General features: G+C 56.3%; 1 protein-coding gene across 3 annotated transcripts in view; it reads right to left on the bottom strand.

Moving 5' to 3' along the window:
- Window positions 1-2,644: 2,644 nt before the first annotated feature.
- LRRC75B (leucine rich repeat containing 75B) overlaps window positions 2,645-12,874 on the bottom strand; it is a 13,625-nt gene continuing 3,395 nt past the window's right edge. Inside the window, exons 1-4 of one of the 3 annotated variants that reach the window (XM_024763875.1) lie at window positions 12,418-12,642; window positions 10,413-10,541; window positions 8,738-8,849; window positions 2,645-7,391 (exon numbers count right to left, since the gene is read on the bottom strand). In XM_024763875.1, the coding sequence (XP_024619643.1) occupies window positions 6,862-7,391; window positions 8,738-8,849; window positions 10,413-10,541; window positions 12,418-12,528 (882 nt within the window). In that variant the 5' untranslated portion in view covers window positions 12,529-12,642 and the 3' untranslated portion in view covers window positions 2,645-6,861. Of the gene's footprint in view, window positions 7,392-8,655; window positions 8,850-10,412; window positions 10,542-12,417; window positions 12,643-12,874 lie in introns of those variants that run through there. The other 2 variants (XR_003005766.1, XR_003005767.1) reach the window with 2 other exon arrangements.

Here is a 12,874-nt window from a genome sequence, read left to right as displayed (position 1 = left end):
TAGGGTCAGTTAATCAAGGAGCCATAACAATCTTAAACATTTATGCACCTAATAATAAAGCTTCAAAATACATGAAACAAAAAATGGATAGAAATAAGAAACAGACAAATACAAGTACAGTCAGAGTTCAGTTCTCCTCTCAATAATTGATAGACCAAGTAAGCAGAAAATCAGCAAGGATATAGTAGACTCGAACAACGTGGTAAGTCAACTTGACTTTGATTAACACAGGACTCCCAACAATAGTAGAATACACATTCTTCTCAAGTGCACACAGAACACTGATCAAGATTCAAAAGGCTTCAAGCCATATTATGTTGTCTGACCACACTATAATTAAATTAGAAATCATTTATCACAAGGATCCTTGGGAAGTCTCTAAATATTTGGAAACAAAATAACACACTTCTAAGTAACCCATAGATCAAAGAAGAAACCAAAAGAGAAATTGGAAAGTAGTCGACTGACTTGAAAATGGAAACACAACATATCAGAATTTGTGGGATGTCACTAAAGCAGAACTTAGAGAAGTAATTTATAGCACTACCCACTAAAGAATGTCACTAGACATTCGGCTCCACAAGGATTGAATATAAGCCACTGCAGCCATTGACCTTCGACACACCCTGAAAAGAGTTCAGGACAGAGATCAGGAATGAGGCACTCTGTGCTCTGGGAAAACTGGCAGAACAGACCATAAGATAGTTAGATATTTTCAGGAGGAATTTTTTATGAACCTGGATTCTTGCATCTTCCCTTAGAAAAGCACTAAATCATTAACTAAGATTTCCATTCCTTGTGACTAGCAGCAACCTTCTACTGAGATGTGTGGTTGGTTGCACCTATCCCTTTTGCCAAAATCACATATGTACTGACCTCTCCCCTTACCTCTTCTGAACAGTTTCTTGAGCTATCTGAGAGGCTCTCTCCCAGGCTACAGTCCTCAGTAAGACACTGGATAAACTCCACTCACAACTTGTACATTGTGCGGTTTTGTTTTTGTTTTTTTAAGTAGCAGTAAACGCCTATATTAGGAAAAAGGCAAGGTCTCAGGTCAATGACCTCAGCTATATTAATATCAGACAAGAAGATTTCATGGGACTTCCCTGGCAGCACAGTGGTTAATAATCTGCCTGCCAATGCAGGAGACACGGGTTCGATCCCTGGTCCGGAAAGATCCCACATGCCGCGGAGCAACTAAGCCCGTGTGCCACAACTACTGAGCCTGTGCTCTAGAGCCTGCGAGCCACAACTACTGAAGCCCACGCACCTAGAGCCTGTGCTCCACAACAAGAGAAGCCACCGCAATGAGAAGCCCACGCACCACAACAAAGAGTAGCCCCCACTCACCACAACTAGAGAAAGCCCGCACACAGCAACGAAGACCCAATGCAGCCAAAAATAAATAAATAAATTTACAAAAAAGAATCTGCCTGCCAGTGCAGTGGATGCAGGTTCCGTCCCTGGTCCGGGAAGATCCCACATGCCGCCGAGCAACTAAGCCCGTACACCACAACTACCGAAGCCCGTGAGCCCTAGAGCCCGTGCGCCACAACTACTGCGCCCGCATGCTGCAACTACTGAAGCCCACGTGCCTAGAGCCCGTGCACGGCAACTAGAGAAGCCACTGCAATGAGAAGCCCGCGCACCGCAAGGAAGAGTAGTCCCGGCTCACCGCAATTAGAGAAAGCCCACGCGCAGCAAGACACAACGCAGCCAAAAAAAAAAAAAATCTAGAGGGAATTCCCTGGCGGTCCAGTGGTTAGGAATCTGTGCTTTCACTGCCGCGGCCCGGGTTCAATCCATGGTTGGAGAACTAAGATCCCACAAGCTGCCCCCACCCCTAAATAATCTAGAAAAAGAAATTTGAAGTAAGTGGAAGAAAACAAGTAAGGATCTAAGTGGGTATCAATGAAATAGAAAACTATAGAGAATAATCAGTGAAACCAAAAGATGATTCTTTAACAAGATCAGTAAAATTGATAAATCTCTAGCCAGACTGCTCAGGCAATGGGGGGAAAAAAAGAGGAAGACAAAATTACCAATCTCAGGGATGAGAGTGGTGACTGCTACAGATTCCACAGATATTAAAAGAGAATGTTACAGGGAATTCCCTGGCAGTCCGGTGGTTAGGACTCCACGCTTTCACTGCCAAGGGCCTGGGTTCAATACCTGGTCAAGGAACTAAGATCCTGCAAGCTGTGCGGCACGTCCAAAAAAAAGAGAGAGAGAATGTTATGAACAACTTCATGTCAACAAATTCCACAACTTAGATGAAATGGACAAATTCCTTGAAAGATCCAAAATACAAACACTCTCTCAAGAAGTAATAGCTAACCTGAAAAGCCCTACATTTATTAAAGAAATTGAAATTGTAGTTGAAAACCTTCCCACAAAGAAAACCTTAGGCTTGTGTGCCTTCACTGAGGAATTCTATCAAATATTTAAGGAAGAAATAATATCAATTTTACACAAACCGTTCCCAAAAAATTTAAGAGAAGGGAATACGTCTCACCTCAGCTCATTCTATGAGACCAGCATTACCCTGACACCAAAACCGGGCAAAGATATTACAAGAAGAGAAAAACATACTGAGATATCACTACCCAAGAGAAAAGGAAATATCTGTTCATGCAAAAACTTGTACATGATATTCATAGCAGTTTTATTTGTAATAGGTAAACACTGGAAACAACACAAACGTCCACCAACAGGTGAGTGAATTGTGGTACATCCATCCAGTAGAATGCTACTCGGCAATTAAAAGGGACTGTCGATACATGCATCACTGTGGGAGTCTCAATTATGCTAAGCGAGAGAAGTCACATAAAAAAGAGTACACCCTGTATGATTCCATATATCTAAAACTAGAAAATGCACAGTAATCTATAGAGACAGAAAGCAGGTCAATTGTTGCTTGGGGAAGGAGGGGAAAGGGACAGTGGGAGGGAGACATTGCCAAGGGGCACAAGGAGACTTTTGGGTGTGACAGATACGTTTACTTCATGGATTTATACACAAGTCAGAATGCGCCATGTAGCACAACTTCAACTTGTAACACTTGGGATGTCCACTTAATTGGGTTTTTTTTTTTTATGTTATTTATTTATTTTTTTTGCTGTACTGCGTGGCATGTGGAACTTCCCCGACCAGGGATCAAACCCGAGTCCCTGCAGTGGAAGCACCGAGTCTTAACCACTGGACCAGCAGGGAAGTGTACTTAATTGTATTTTAGTTGTACGACAGCGAAGAATTGCTTTTTAAATAGGTATTGTTATCATTATTGTTGTTGTTATTATTTGGCCGCGCCACATGGCTTGCAGGATCTCAGTTCCTGGACGAGGGATTGAACCTGGGCCCCGGCAGTGTAAGTGCTGAATCCTAACCATAGACCACCAGGGAACTCCTGGTATTATTTTTAAAAAATAAAATTAAAGTATACAGCTGGGAAAGGAAATACTGCTTTCCATTGTTGGTTGGCAACTATCTCTAAGAGGAAGAAGTATGTTTTCCTTTCTCTCCAGGACCTAGAGAAAAACCTCTGTGCTGGGTTAATATCAGCCACTGGGAAGATCAGTCATCTGAGATTCTGGATTCTCAAAAAGACTGTCTGCAGAGGCTGACCTTTGCTGTAGACTCATATCTTAAAGAACTTTATCTGGACTCAAATGTCCTCCCTTCAGGAACAGAACAGAAGTTCCCAAGTGTTGGTCACCGAGGTCCTGCAGAGAACAGTCATCTTTTCTACATCTTTCCTTTTGATGCTCTCAACATCCTGGAAAGACCTGAGGAGGTGAAGGCACCTCACCTGCAGCTGTCCCAGCCAGGCCACCGGAAGTGGGCGTGGATCCCACACCCCAGAGTGGGGCTCAGTCTGACAAGTACTTCCAACCCCACTCCTCACCAGTCCCTTTCCATCCCAGAAGAGGGCTCCCCTCCCCACCCATTTTGCACATGGGGAAATGGAGGCCAGGGAGGTCCTGCCTGGTCTTGTTCCAGGACAGTGCAGCTGGAGGCCGCTCTCCGCTGCAAGGCACCTGCCAGCGGGGCCACCGTGATGTCTCCTGCCTCAAATGGCCTCTGGCAGGGCTTGGTGGAATTCCCCTGGCAGGAATTTGGGTGAGGCAGGCAGGGGTTAGCATCCCAGACTGAAGCCAGGCCACCTGGCTCACTTCTCGGCATCTCCAGTTCTAGCCCTTTGACCTTGCACAGGTTACTCAACCTCTCCCTGATTCAGCTCACTCACCTGCAAAATGGAGGTGGTAATAGCACTCACCTCCTGCAAGTGCAAAGAGAATTAAAAGGGTGTAAAGCCATCGGAACAGTGCTTGGTCCCGAGAGAGGCTACAGAAGCACTCTTAAATAAATAAATGGCTTCAGCCCTGTCTAGTCCCGAGGTTTGGGCTCCTGCCATTCCCACCCAGAGAGCCCTGGGTGGAGGCCCCACTGATGCTACAGAGCATCTGCCCTGTGCCCCCCACACAGCAGGCACTTTCCAATCCTTCTGTCAGCCTCACTCCAGCAGGATAAGGGGAGGCTTCGTGAGCCTCGTTCCCAAGATGAGGGAACAGACCCCGAGGGGACCACACCACCAGCAGGTGACAGGGTGGGACCAGGCCAGGTGTGTCTGCCTCTGAGACTGGGCCTAGGAGAGGACCGGCCCAAGCGACGCCCACCTAGCGCCTCCTTGGTCTGAAACTCGGGCTGGGGCCGGCCTGGAGGGCACGCTCTGCCCACCAGGCTGCGTGACTTCTGGGGTGTCCCTGCCTGCATAGTAGCCTCACTGGTGGTCGTAAGGGCCCCTCGAAGGGGCCCTGGACACCTGTGTGGGAACAAGGGCAGCCCACCTTTCTCCAGCTGTTTCACGCTCCAGCCCAGCCAGTGCATCACGTGCATGCATCTGAGAGGCGGGGAGATTGAGAACAGCTGCCTCCGCCTGGATTCTCCCAGAACTCGCCTGGCAACACCCGGCCAAGGTCCTCACACCATCCTGGTAAGAATCTCTTTGAGTGGTCATGTTCGTCACATTCAAGGTTTGTGGGCAGATGAGGGCCAGGGATGGGCAGGGAACGAGGGGCAGGAGGGACACAGACAGCTTGGCGTTTCTCCAGCCGGGAGCTGCAGGACACGGGCTTATCAGCTTGCCTGGCCCTGGGCCGGCTTCCTCATCCTTCTCCTCTCTGTGGCCCCTTCTACCCCCACCCGCTTTGCCTTCTCCTGGGGAGCCTGAGCCCCCTGTCCCAGAGCGGGGGACACAGGGAGATACTTATGTGGCTCCCAAGCCACTGGGCAGGCTCATGTCTTTAAAGCAAGGAGGCCAGGGAGGGGCCAGGACCCTAGGATGGAGCATTGAGAGCTGGAAGGGATGGTGGACAGAGAAGAGGAGAGACCGGGGGCCGGAGAGGGAGCAGAGCTGGGCTGAACCGGGTGCTCTTCATGCCTTTCTGGCTTTCTCCCGATAGGGGTTCCGCCAAAAGCAGTGAGAGCGGCGGGGCCTGACCTCGGGGCTGGCAGGCAGCGCAGGAGAGGAGCTCCTTTTCCTCACTGCCTCTTGTCGGTCCTGGGACCGACGTCACCCTTCTTGGCCATCTCCCTTCTGTCCCAAGAGGCTGTTGTGCATCCGGCTGCCTGGGGATGTGTGTAATCAGTGCTGACTCACAGTCCCCTGTGGGCCAGAGCTACGGGGGAAGGTCAGCTGGTGGGCCCCAGGATGTGGGCCCGGGGGACCCCCACCTTCTCCTTGGCCTGTGGGGCTCCCTCCGCTGCTGGGTCTCTCCTCATCCTGCAGGATCCAGCTACCCTAGTCCTGACCTCCCAGTGCTGCAGGGGAGCCTTGGGCCATGGCTTCCCTGCTGCAGCCTCAGTCCACCCGACACCTCTAAATTCCTTCCTTGTCCCGGCCCAGCTCCCCACACTGGGCTGGGAGGTGACTGTGGCGTCTGGTCTGGAGCCTGCCCTTATGCTGCTTGCGGAAGACAGGAGACGGCCCCCTGCTGGGGCAGCTCCAGTACTGCTCTCCCCCGGGGCCCCCCACTGCTGTGGGCCGTGCCCACCTCACCCCTGCATGCTCCCTTGGGGTCCCGCATGGGGGGAGGACTCTGCATGTGGGCCCCCAGGGCCTGGAGGGAACACAGAGCTCTTTGTCTCTGGCCTGATGTCTCTCCTCCCCAACCCCATGGAGTTGCCCACTCGCCAAGTACAGGAGGCCTGGGGGGTGGGTACCAGGGCTGGTGGGCAGTGCTGTGCCCTGTGGGAAATGAGCCTTGCCCCCTGTCAGCACAGTCTCATGCCCAGCCCAGGGGGCCCTGGTGGGGAGGTCAGCAGCCTGCGCTCCTCTCTGGGCTCCCAACCTGCTCCTCCCCAGCTCCTTCCTCAAAGTGCCCAAGCACCGCCCAGACGTGAGTGCCAGGTCTCTGGAGGCTTCCTCTAACTCCCCGACCACAGACGGACCCTCCCCCCTTCTTTGGTTTCCGTGGGAACCCTGCCCAGGGAGCACCCAGGGGAGATCAGTGTGAGCTTGGTCCCTCCCTTTTGGGCAGGCAGGGCCCCTGAGTCCCAGCCACCCCTTCTCCCAAACCCAGCCACAGGGCTGGTGCTCAGTGGCCCCGAGGCCCACAATGCAGAAAGGCTGAGGTGGAGGTGGCATCAGCCTTATTGTGGGGTCTGCACAGTAGGTGCCGGGCCCCTCCTGCTGAGGGAAGGCTGAGACTCCAGCCTGGACCGACCATCCAGTCTCCAATGAGCCCATCCTCCTCTGTGCACTGGATCCGGGTCCTGTGGGGTAACTCCGCCTCCATCACCCCCTCCCACGTGCTCGGGTGCATTGCCAGTCAGGAAGCAGGAGCCAGGGCGGGTGGCGGGTCACCTGGTGCAGCAGGCCTGGGGCTCGGGCCCTGGCCCGGCAGCTGCAGAGCCCCAGGTGGAGGCAAGGTCCGTGGCCCTGGCCATGCCACCCTCAGGCTCTGGGTCCAGGCTCTCGTAGATGGTGGGCAGCGAGGTGCGCTGGTTTAGCCGCCGGCGCAGGCCAACCAGCAGGGGCTGGGGCAGGGAGGCCACATCCACGTTGTTGCCCAGGTCCACCCAGGCCAGCACCGGGAACTTGGTGGTGTCCTTGATGGCCTCAGTGAGCTCACGGGCGGCAGCCCGCGTCAGCCGGTTGCCATTGAGCAGAAGCTGGGTGAGGCGGGGCAGCGTCCAGAGGCTGGGCAGCAGCCGGTGCAGCAGCTCATCACTCAGCCCCGTGAAGCTCAGGTCCAGCACTGCCAGCCTGGCGCCCTGGCTGCCCAGGTAGCGCATGACATGCTGCACGTCCCGCACCGACAGTGGTATCCCCGACAGGTTCACGGTCTCCCCCGCCGGCAGAGTCTTCTGGAGGTTGCTCTTGAGGCTGCGGGAGGGTCGAGGGTGGGGAGGGACTGAGCAAGGGCCCCACCTGCCTCAGACAGTGACCCCTCCGTCAGGGCAGCAAGGCCCAGGCCCTGCAGATGGCCACTTCCTAGATGAGTGGCCACGGGCAATGCTCTGAATCGCTCTGAGCCTTAGTCCCCTTTGGTTAAGAGGCGACCTGGCTGTGAGGATTAGATGCACTTGCGTTAAGGCTCCATGAGCTGTTATAAAAACCCTCTGTGTGCTTGCATCACCACACCTGCCACATCTGTTGTCTCTTATTTTTATGCCAACTCAGTGGGGTGGGAATGATTATCCTATTCTGCAGAGGAGCAAACGGGTGCTTGGAGGGGTGACGCGACCCTTCCACGGTCACACACCACTAAGGGGGAGCCAGGTCTCCAAATCGGCGTGTTCTGACCCCTGAGCCCATGCTTTTTTTTCACGTGCCTCCTCTAAGGTTGACCCTTTTGGAATAAGGATAGATGTGGGAACAGGCCCAGGGTAAGCAAGAGGGCCATGCTGGGGGATGTGGGTGGGATCTGCCCTAGGGGAGGGCTCCCTGTGTCCTAAGCTGGAAGGGAGGTTTAGAGACTGAGGAGGGTCCCCCACTGCCCCCAGAACCCCCTCTAGTTCTCTCCTGTCATTTGAACATAGGCCTGCCTGGGGACTGACAGCAGTGGGAACACCTCCAGGGCCCTCACCTGCCAAGGCAGGGAACAACCCCATGGGCTCCAGGCTCAGCATGGGCCACCAGGCCTGAGGGAGGGGGCAGGAGGCTGGGGGGCAAGCAGGGGAGAGCACCAGGGCCCAGGTGCCAGTGGCCTGTTCCCAGGCTGAGTCTGTGGCCACGAGGTTGTGATGGAGTGACTAAGGGGGACCCCGTTGCAGAGTGAGCTGCTGGGCTGGCCTTGGAGGCCTCAGCTTCAGGCAGCCTGGCAAAGAGTCCCCAAAGGGCTTCAGGAAGCAGGGCAGTGTGGCCTTGGGCAAGACACTCTGCCTCCCCGGCCTCAGTTTCCTTCCCTGGAAAATGGGAATCATAAGCCAGACTCCACCTCCCTCCCAGCCTGTCCTGGGGACTCTGCTGACTCCAGCTGAGGCCCCCAGAGGGGGCCAGGCCCTGTGATAGGCGGGGCGTTGAGGGGCAGGCAGATGGCAGGAGGCAGTCACACGGAGAGGAGCTGGCCTTGGGGAGCATCTGCCTGCATTGCCACCGGCCAGTGACGGGCAGTGATGCAGCCAAGGGTGAGGGCCTGCAGGGTTTGCACGTCCCGCACTGACAGTGGTATCCCCGATAGGTTCACGGTCTACCCCGCCGGCAGAGTCTTCTGGAGGTTGCTCTTGAGGCAGCTCTGGGTCTTCCTTCGGGGCAGGCTGGACCCCTGCTGCCGCTTGGAGTGAGGGGTGAGGTGGTAGATGAGCTGCCGGCAGGTCTTGTCCGAGGACTCCCAGAGCTCATAGTCCTGCGGGGGCAGCGCTGTCAGGGGAGGCGGAGCCCTGTGAGCCCCCGGGCCTTGGGGACCCAAGTGTGTGCGTGCGCACAGGCATTCATCACGGATCACTGAGCCGCCCACTGGTTTTCCCCCTCCACCCCCGCCCCCCTGCCCCGTGGCCTGGCACAGAGCCAGGGGAAGCTGCCCACTGGGAGCTGGACAGGCTGGTCCGAGGCCCGTGGTGCCCGGCGGGAGGAAGCCCAGACAATGGGCCCTTGTTCCCTGTCCTCAGGCCCTGGGCCAGAGTCTCGGGCTATCAGCCACTGGCTCCCTGTCTACCCTCGGTGCCCCCCTGGGACTCACCACAGGGGGAGGCAGGACCAGGCCTCTCCAGGGAGCCCTGCTCCACTGACGCCACCCCCAGGGAATAGGAACAAGCCAGGTCAGCACGCTCTTCTTCCTCTCACTCTCCAAGCGAGACCGCACCCGTGGGGCCTGGGTCTGGGCGGCCAGCAGGGAGGGTTACCATTTTCCAGCACCACCACCTGGCTCTCTCTGGCTCCCAAGTGGACCCTTGCAGAGGCCCAGCTCAGGCAGGATGTGGGGTGGACTGCTTTCCACAGGCTGGCACCAAGCACGCTCCACCACCCAGCACATTCTTTTATCCAGTCCCTCTGTTAACAGCGGGCACACACAGTGGCAGCAAGCCCCAGGGGTCACTGCGATGGCTCTAGGCTAGCCTCACAGACCCCTCAGTGACAAGTGCACCTGGGCGTGGCAGTTCAGAGCTGGCAGAGCCCAGAGTGGGCATTCCTGTTTCACACGGGGGCTCACTGTGACAAAGGGCCGGGGGCCGGGGGCTGGCCACAGGCTGTGTCAGGAGTGTGGCACCTTCCATGCTTATGGCAGGACGTCCGCAGGTGCCGACATAGCAGGTGGGGGACAGGTGTTCTGGGCAGACGCGGTGGCAGGAGGGGAGTTGAGGCTGCAGGTGGCAGGTGCCAGCTCAACACGAGGAGGGATATGCTTGTGGCTGAGTTGCTGTGGGACGCAGTGGGAACATGTGGACAGGGGTTCCAGCCAAGGGAGCTCTCTTCTGGCTCTGGGACTCGGAGGCTGGGAGCCTGGTTCCATCAATGGATTTGTCAGAACGTCCTGTATCCCGAAGGGTCCCCATACGACTACCTGCCTGGGTCCCAAGGGCCTGGCGCACAGTGCTGAAATTCAGGAAACGGGTCTAGGGAATTCCCTGGCGGTCCAGTGGTTAGGGCTCTGTGCTCCCACTGCAGGGGGCACAGGTTTAATTCCTGGTTGGGGAACTAAAATACTGGATGCCATGCTGCAGGGCCAAAAAAAGAAAAGAGGAAACGGGTCTACCCAACAGATGACTTTCCAGGGCTGGGAAAGCAGAGTTCCCATGTGCTCCAGCTGCTGGCCAGCCTCACACACTGAAACTGGCATCAGGTCCCAGAGAGGGACAGTGACCCGCCTAAGGCCACGCAGCAGTCCAGGTGAGGGCCCAGATCCTAGCTCCCAGCTCTGGGCTCTTCTGGCCTGTCAACCACACTACCCAGCCTGGGGCCCGTGCCTCACCGACTTGGGGCACTGCAGGTCCCGGGCCAGGTTCACAAGCAGGTCGTGGGAGATGGGGTCCACCAGATTGAGGAAGGCCACATTCCTGTAGAGGACGTCTGTGAGGAGGGTCCCCTCGAGGCCTAGGTCCTGCAGGTAGTGAGACTGGAGTGAGCCAGGGGTCGAGGCCTCCCTCCCCTAGCCCCCATCCCAGCCAGCCAGAGGCTCTCACATCCGTTCCCCTCTCTCCATTTCCCCTCTGAGGCTTGCTGGAGCCCTCCCCACAATGGCGGTTAGCAAACTGTCCGGGGCAGGTGGACCCTTTGGATGAGCAGAGGGTCGGTGCATCAGGGGCCTCAGGGAGGCGGTAAGTGGGTCCAGGAACCCTTAGACTGGTTCCCTGGAGGTGAAACGTTCTGCTGAGACCCCCTGGCTCCTCTGGGATTGGGCTTGTCTGGGGTATTCTCTGGGGGCTCCTTGATGATCCCCAAATGCCCCTGCCCTCCTCATTCCCTTTGGGGCCCCTGCCTCTATCCACCTATCCCCGAGCTCTCCTAAGCTATGGCCGCTACCTCTTTGCTGACGGGTCCAGACCCTTCCTGTCAGGGTGGAACTCTCTCTCTCAGCTCATATGACCCAAAGGCAACTCAGACTGGGTGTGTCTCGCCTCCTGTGCCCCAGCTCAGTAAAGGGTGCCACCATCCCATCTTCCCAGGCACTTGGGCCAGAGCCCAGGAATCACCCCGCACTCTTCCCTCATCCCTCCTCTGCCCAGCTCTCCCCACCCCAAGCCCACTGCTCAAGGAGCTTCAGGCCTCATCCCCTCACAGCCTCCTCCCGGGGCTCCCGGCCTCCTGATGCCCTTCCAGTCCACCCTAATGCTGCCAGAGCCAGCTCTATGAAACACACACTTGACCCCTAACCCCTTCAGTGGAAACCAAATGCTCTCAAGGTTGTGTGATGGCAGAGACTCGCACACAGCCTGCAGTCTCAGAACTCCCTGTGGCGTGGCCTTCACACCCTCTCTCGCCCACCAGCCGTCCTGTCCAGCCTCCAATCCTCCCACCCCTCACACAGATCCCATCATCAGGTCCCTGGCCTGCCCTGGCCTTCCTGCCTTCACCCCTTGGCCTCTTCCTCCTGTTATTCCCATAGGCCTGGTGTGGTGCCTTTTCGGGGGTCCGTTTAGAGGATATGCCGACAAGCTGACGAGACAGGCACAGCCAGGAGGGGCCTCGAGACCCCATGTGGACCCTCCCCAAGCCAGAGAGTAACATGTTCTGTGTATAAGCCCAGGGCACAGGAGGCCAGGCCAGGCCAGAATGACCAAGTTCCATAACTGCAGAGTCCCTGGAGGTTATGGGGCAGGACAGGCGGGCCTCAAATTCCAACCTTTGGGACACCAGTGGGCAACCTAGCTTGTTCCCCAGCTAAAATTTCCAGCTGGTGCCTTGGGCTGCAGATGCCATGCTGGACAGAGATCGTGCCTCTGAATAGTCTCTCGCTGATTTGTGCTGCTCTGTTGTTTGCATTTTAAACACGGCTCAAGTTGGAGATGACAGCTAGGGAGGATCCAGTAGAAGGGAAGGATGGCTGGTGAGCCTGGGCTGACCCAGTCAGGGTCCCAGACCGAAGCCTGCCTTCTGCTGATGTGGACAGCTCCTCTTAAAGGGCCAGCCCCACCTTTCCAGCCTGCTGAGCCCAGAGAAAGGAAACCCAGTGCAGCAGAAGGAGCAGAGCTGGGAGACTGGAGGGTGAGCTCTGGCCTTGGCTGGCCCCCAATTTGCTCTGTGGCCCTAGGCTCACTGCTTTTCTCCAAGCCTCAGTTTCCCAATCATCCACCTGCAGGTCAAAGACCACCGGCACAGCTGATTTCGGCTTACAGGATGGGGCCGATTGTGGTGGCAGCTGCTGCAGGGTACAGGGATGTGGGCAGAGAGAGGAGTGGCTTGCTCAGTGGTGGTGCTGGGATCAGAACCCATGTCTCTTAAGGCAACCCAGGGCTAGGGATATGGGACTCAGGTACCTGGTGTATGTGGAACCAGAGCCCCCACCCGTCGTGATGGGATGTTGTGATGAACAGATGCCAGGTGTGTGTACTCAATGGGCGAGAGCTGCCCGTTGGGAGGATGGGCATTGTGTGCTGTGGCTTTGTCTGAGCTGACGTGGAGAGGTTGCACCCACTGACCAGCTGGGCTGTCGCTTCCCCAGGTCCTTGCCTCGGGGTCCAGGGCTGCGCCTCCCTTCACCCTGGAGGCGGGAACCATCATCCTCTTCCCATTGCCCCTCAATACAAGATGATTCACCCCCACCTGCCCTCTTCCCAGCCGCCCTCCTTTCTTGTAAGGGCCTGAATGTGGACTCTTAGCTCCAGGCTTGGGAGCACCCTCAACACCCACAACTGACCTCAAACCCCAGAGACGCGTACAGTCATGGGACCCCCTCTACACTCACAGTCCCCCCGACCCCACAACTCTAGCTAC

The sequence above is a fragment of the Neophocaena asiaeorientalis genome, unplaced genomic scaffold, assembly GCF_003031525.2.
Source record: "Neophocaena asiaeorientalis asiaeorientalis breed wild unplaced genomic scaffold, Neophocaena_asiaeorientalis_V1.1 scaffold110, whole genome shotgun sequence".
In the NCBI taxonomy this organism is placed as follows: domain Eukaryota; kingdom Metazoa; phylum Chordata; class Mammalia; order Artiodactyla; family Phocoenidae; genus Neophocaena; species Neophocaena asiaeorientalis.
The sequence above is the reverse complement of the archived record's forward strand: the minus strand, read 5'-3'. Positions and strand labels throughout refer to the sequence as shown.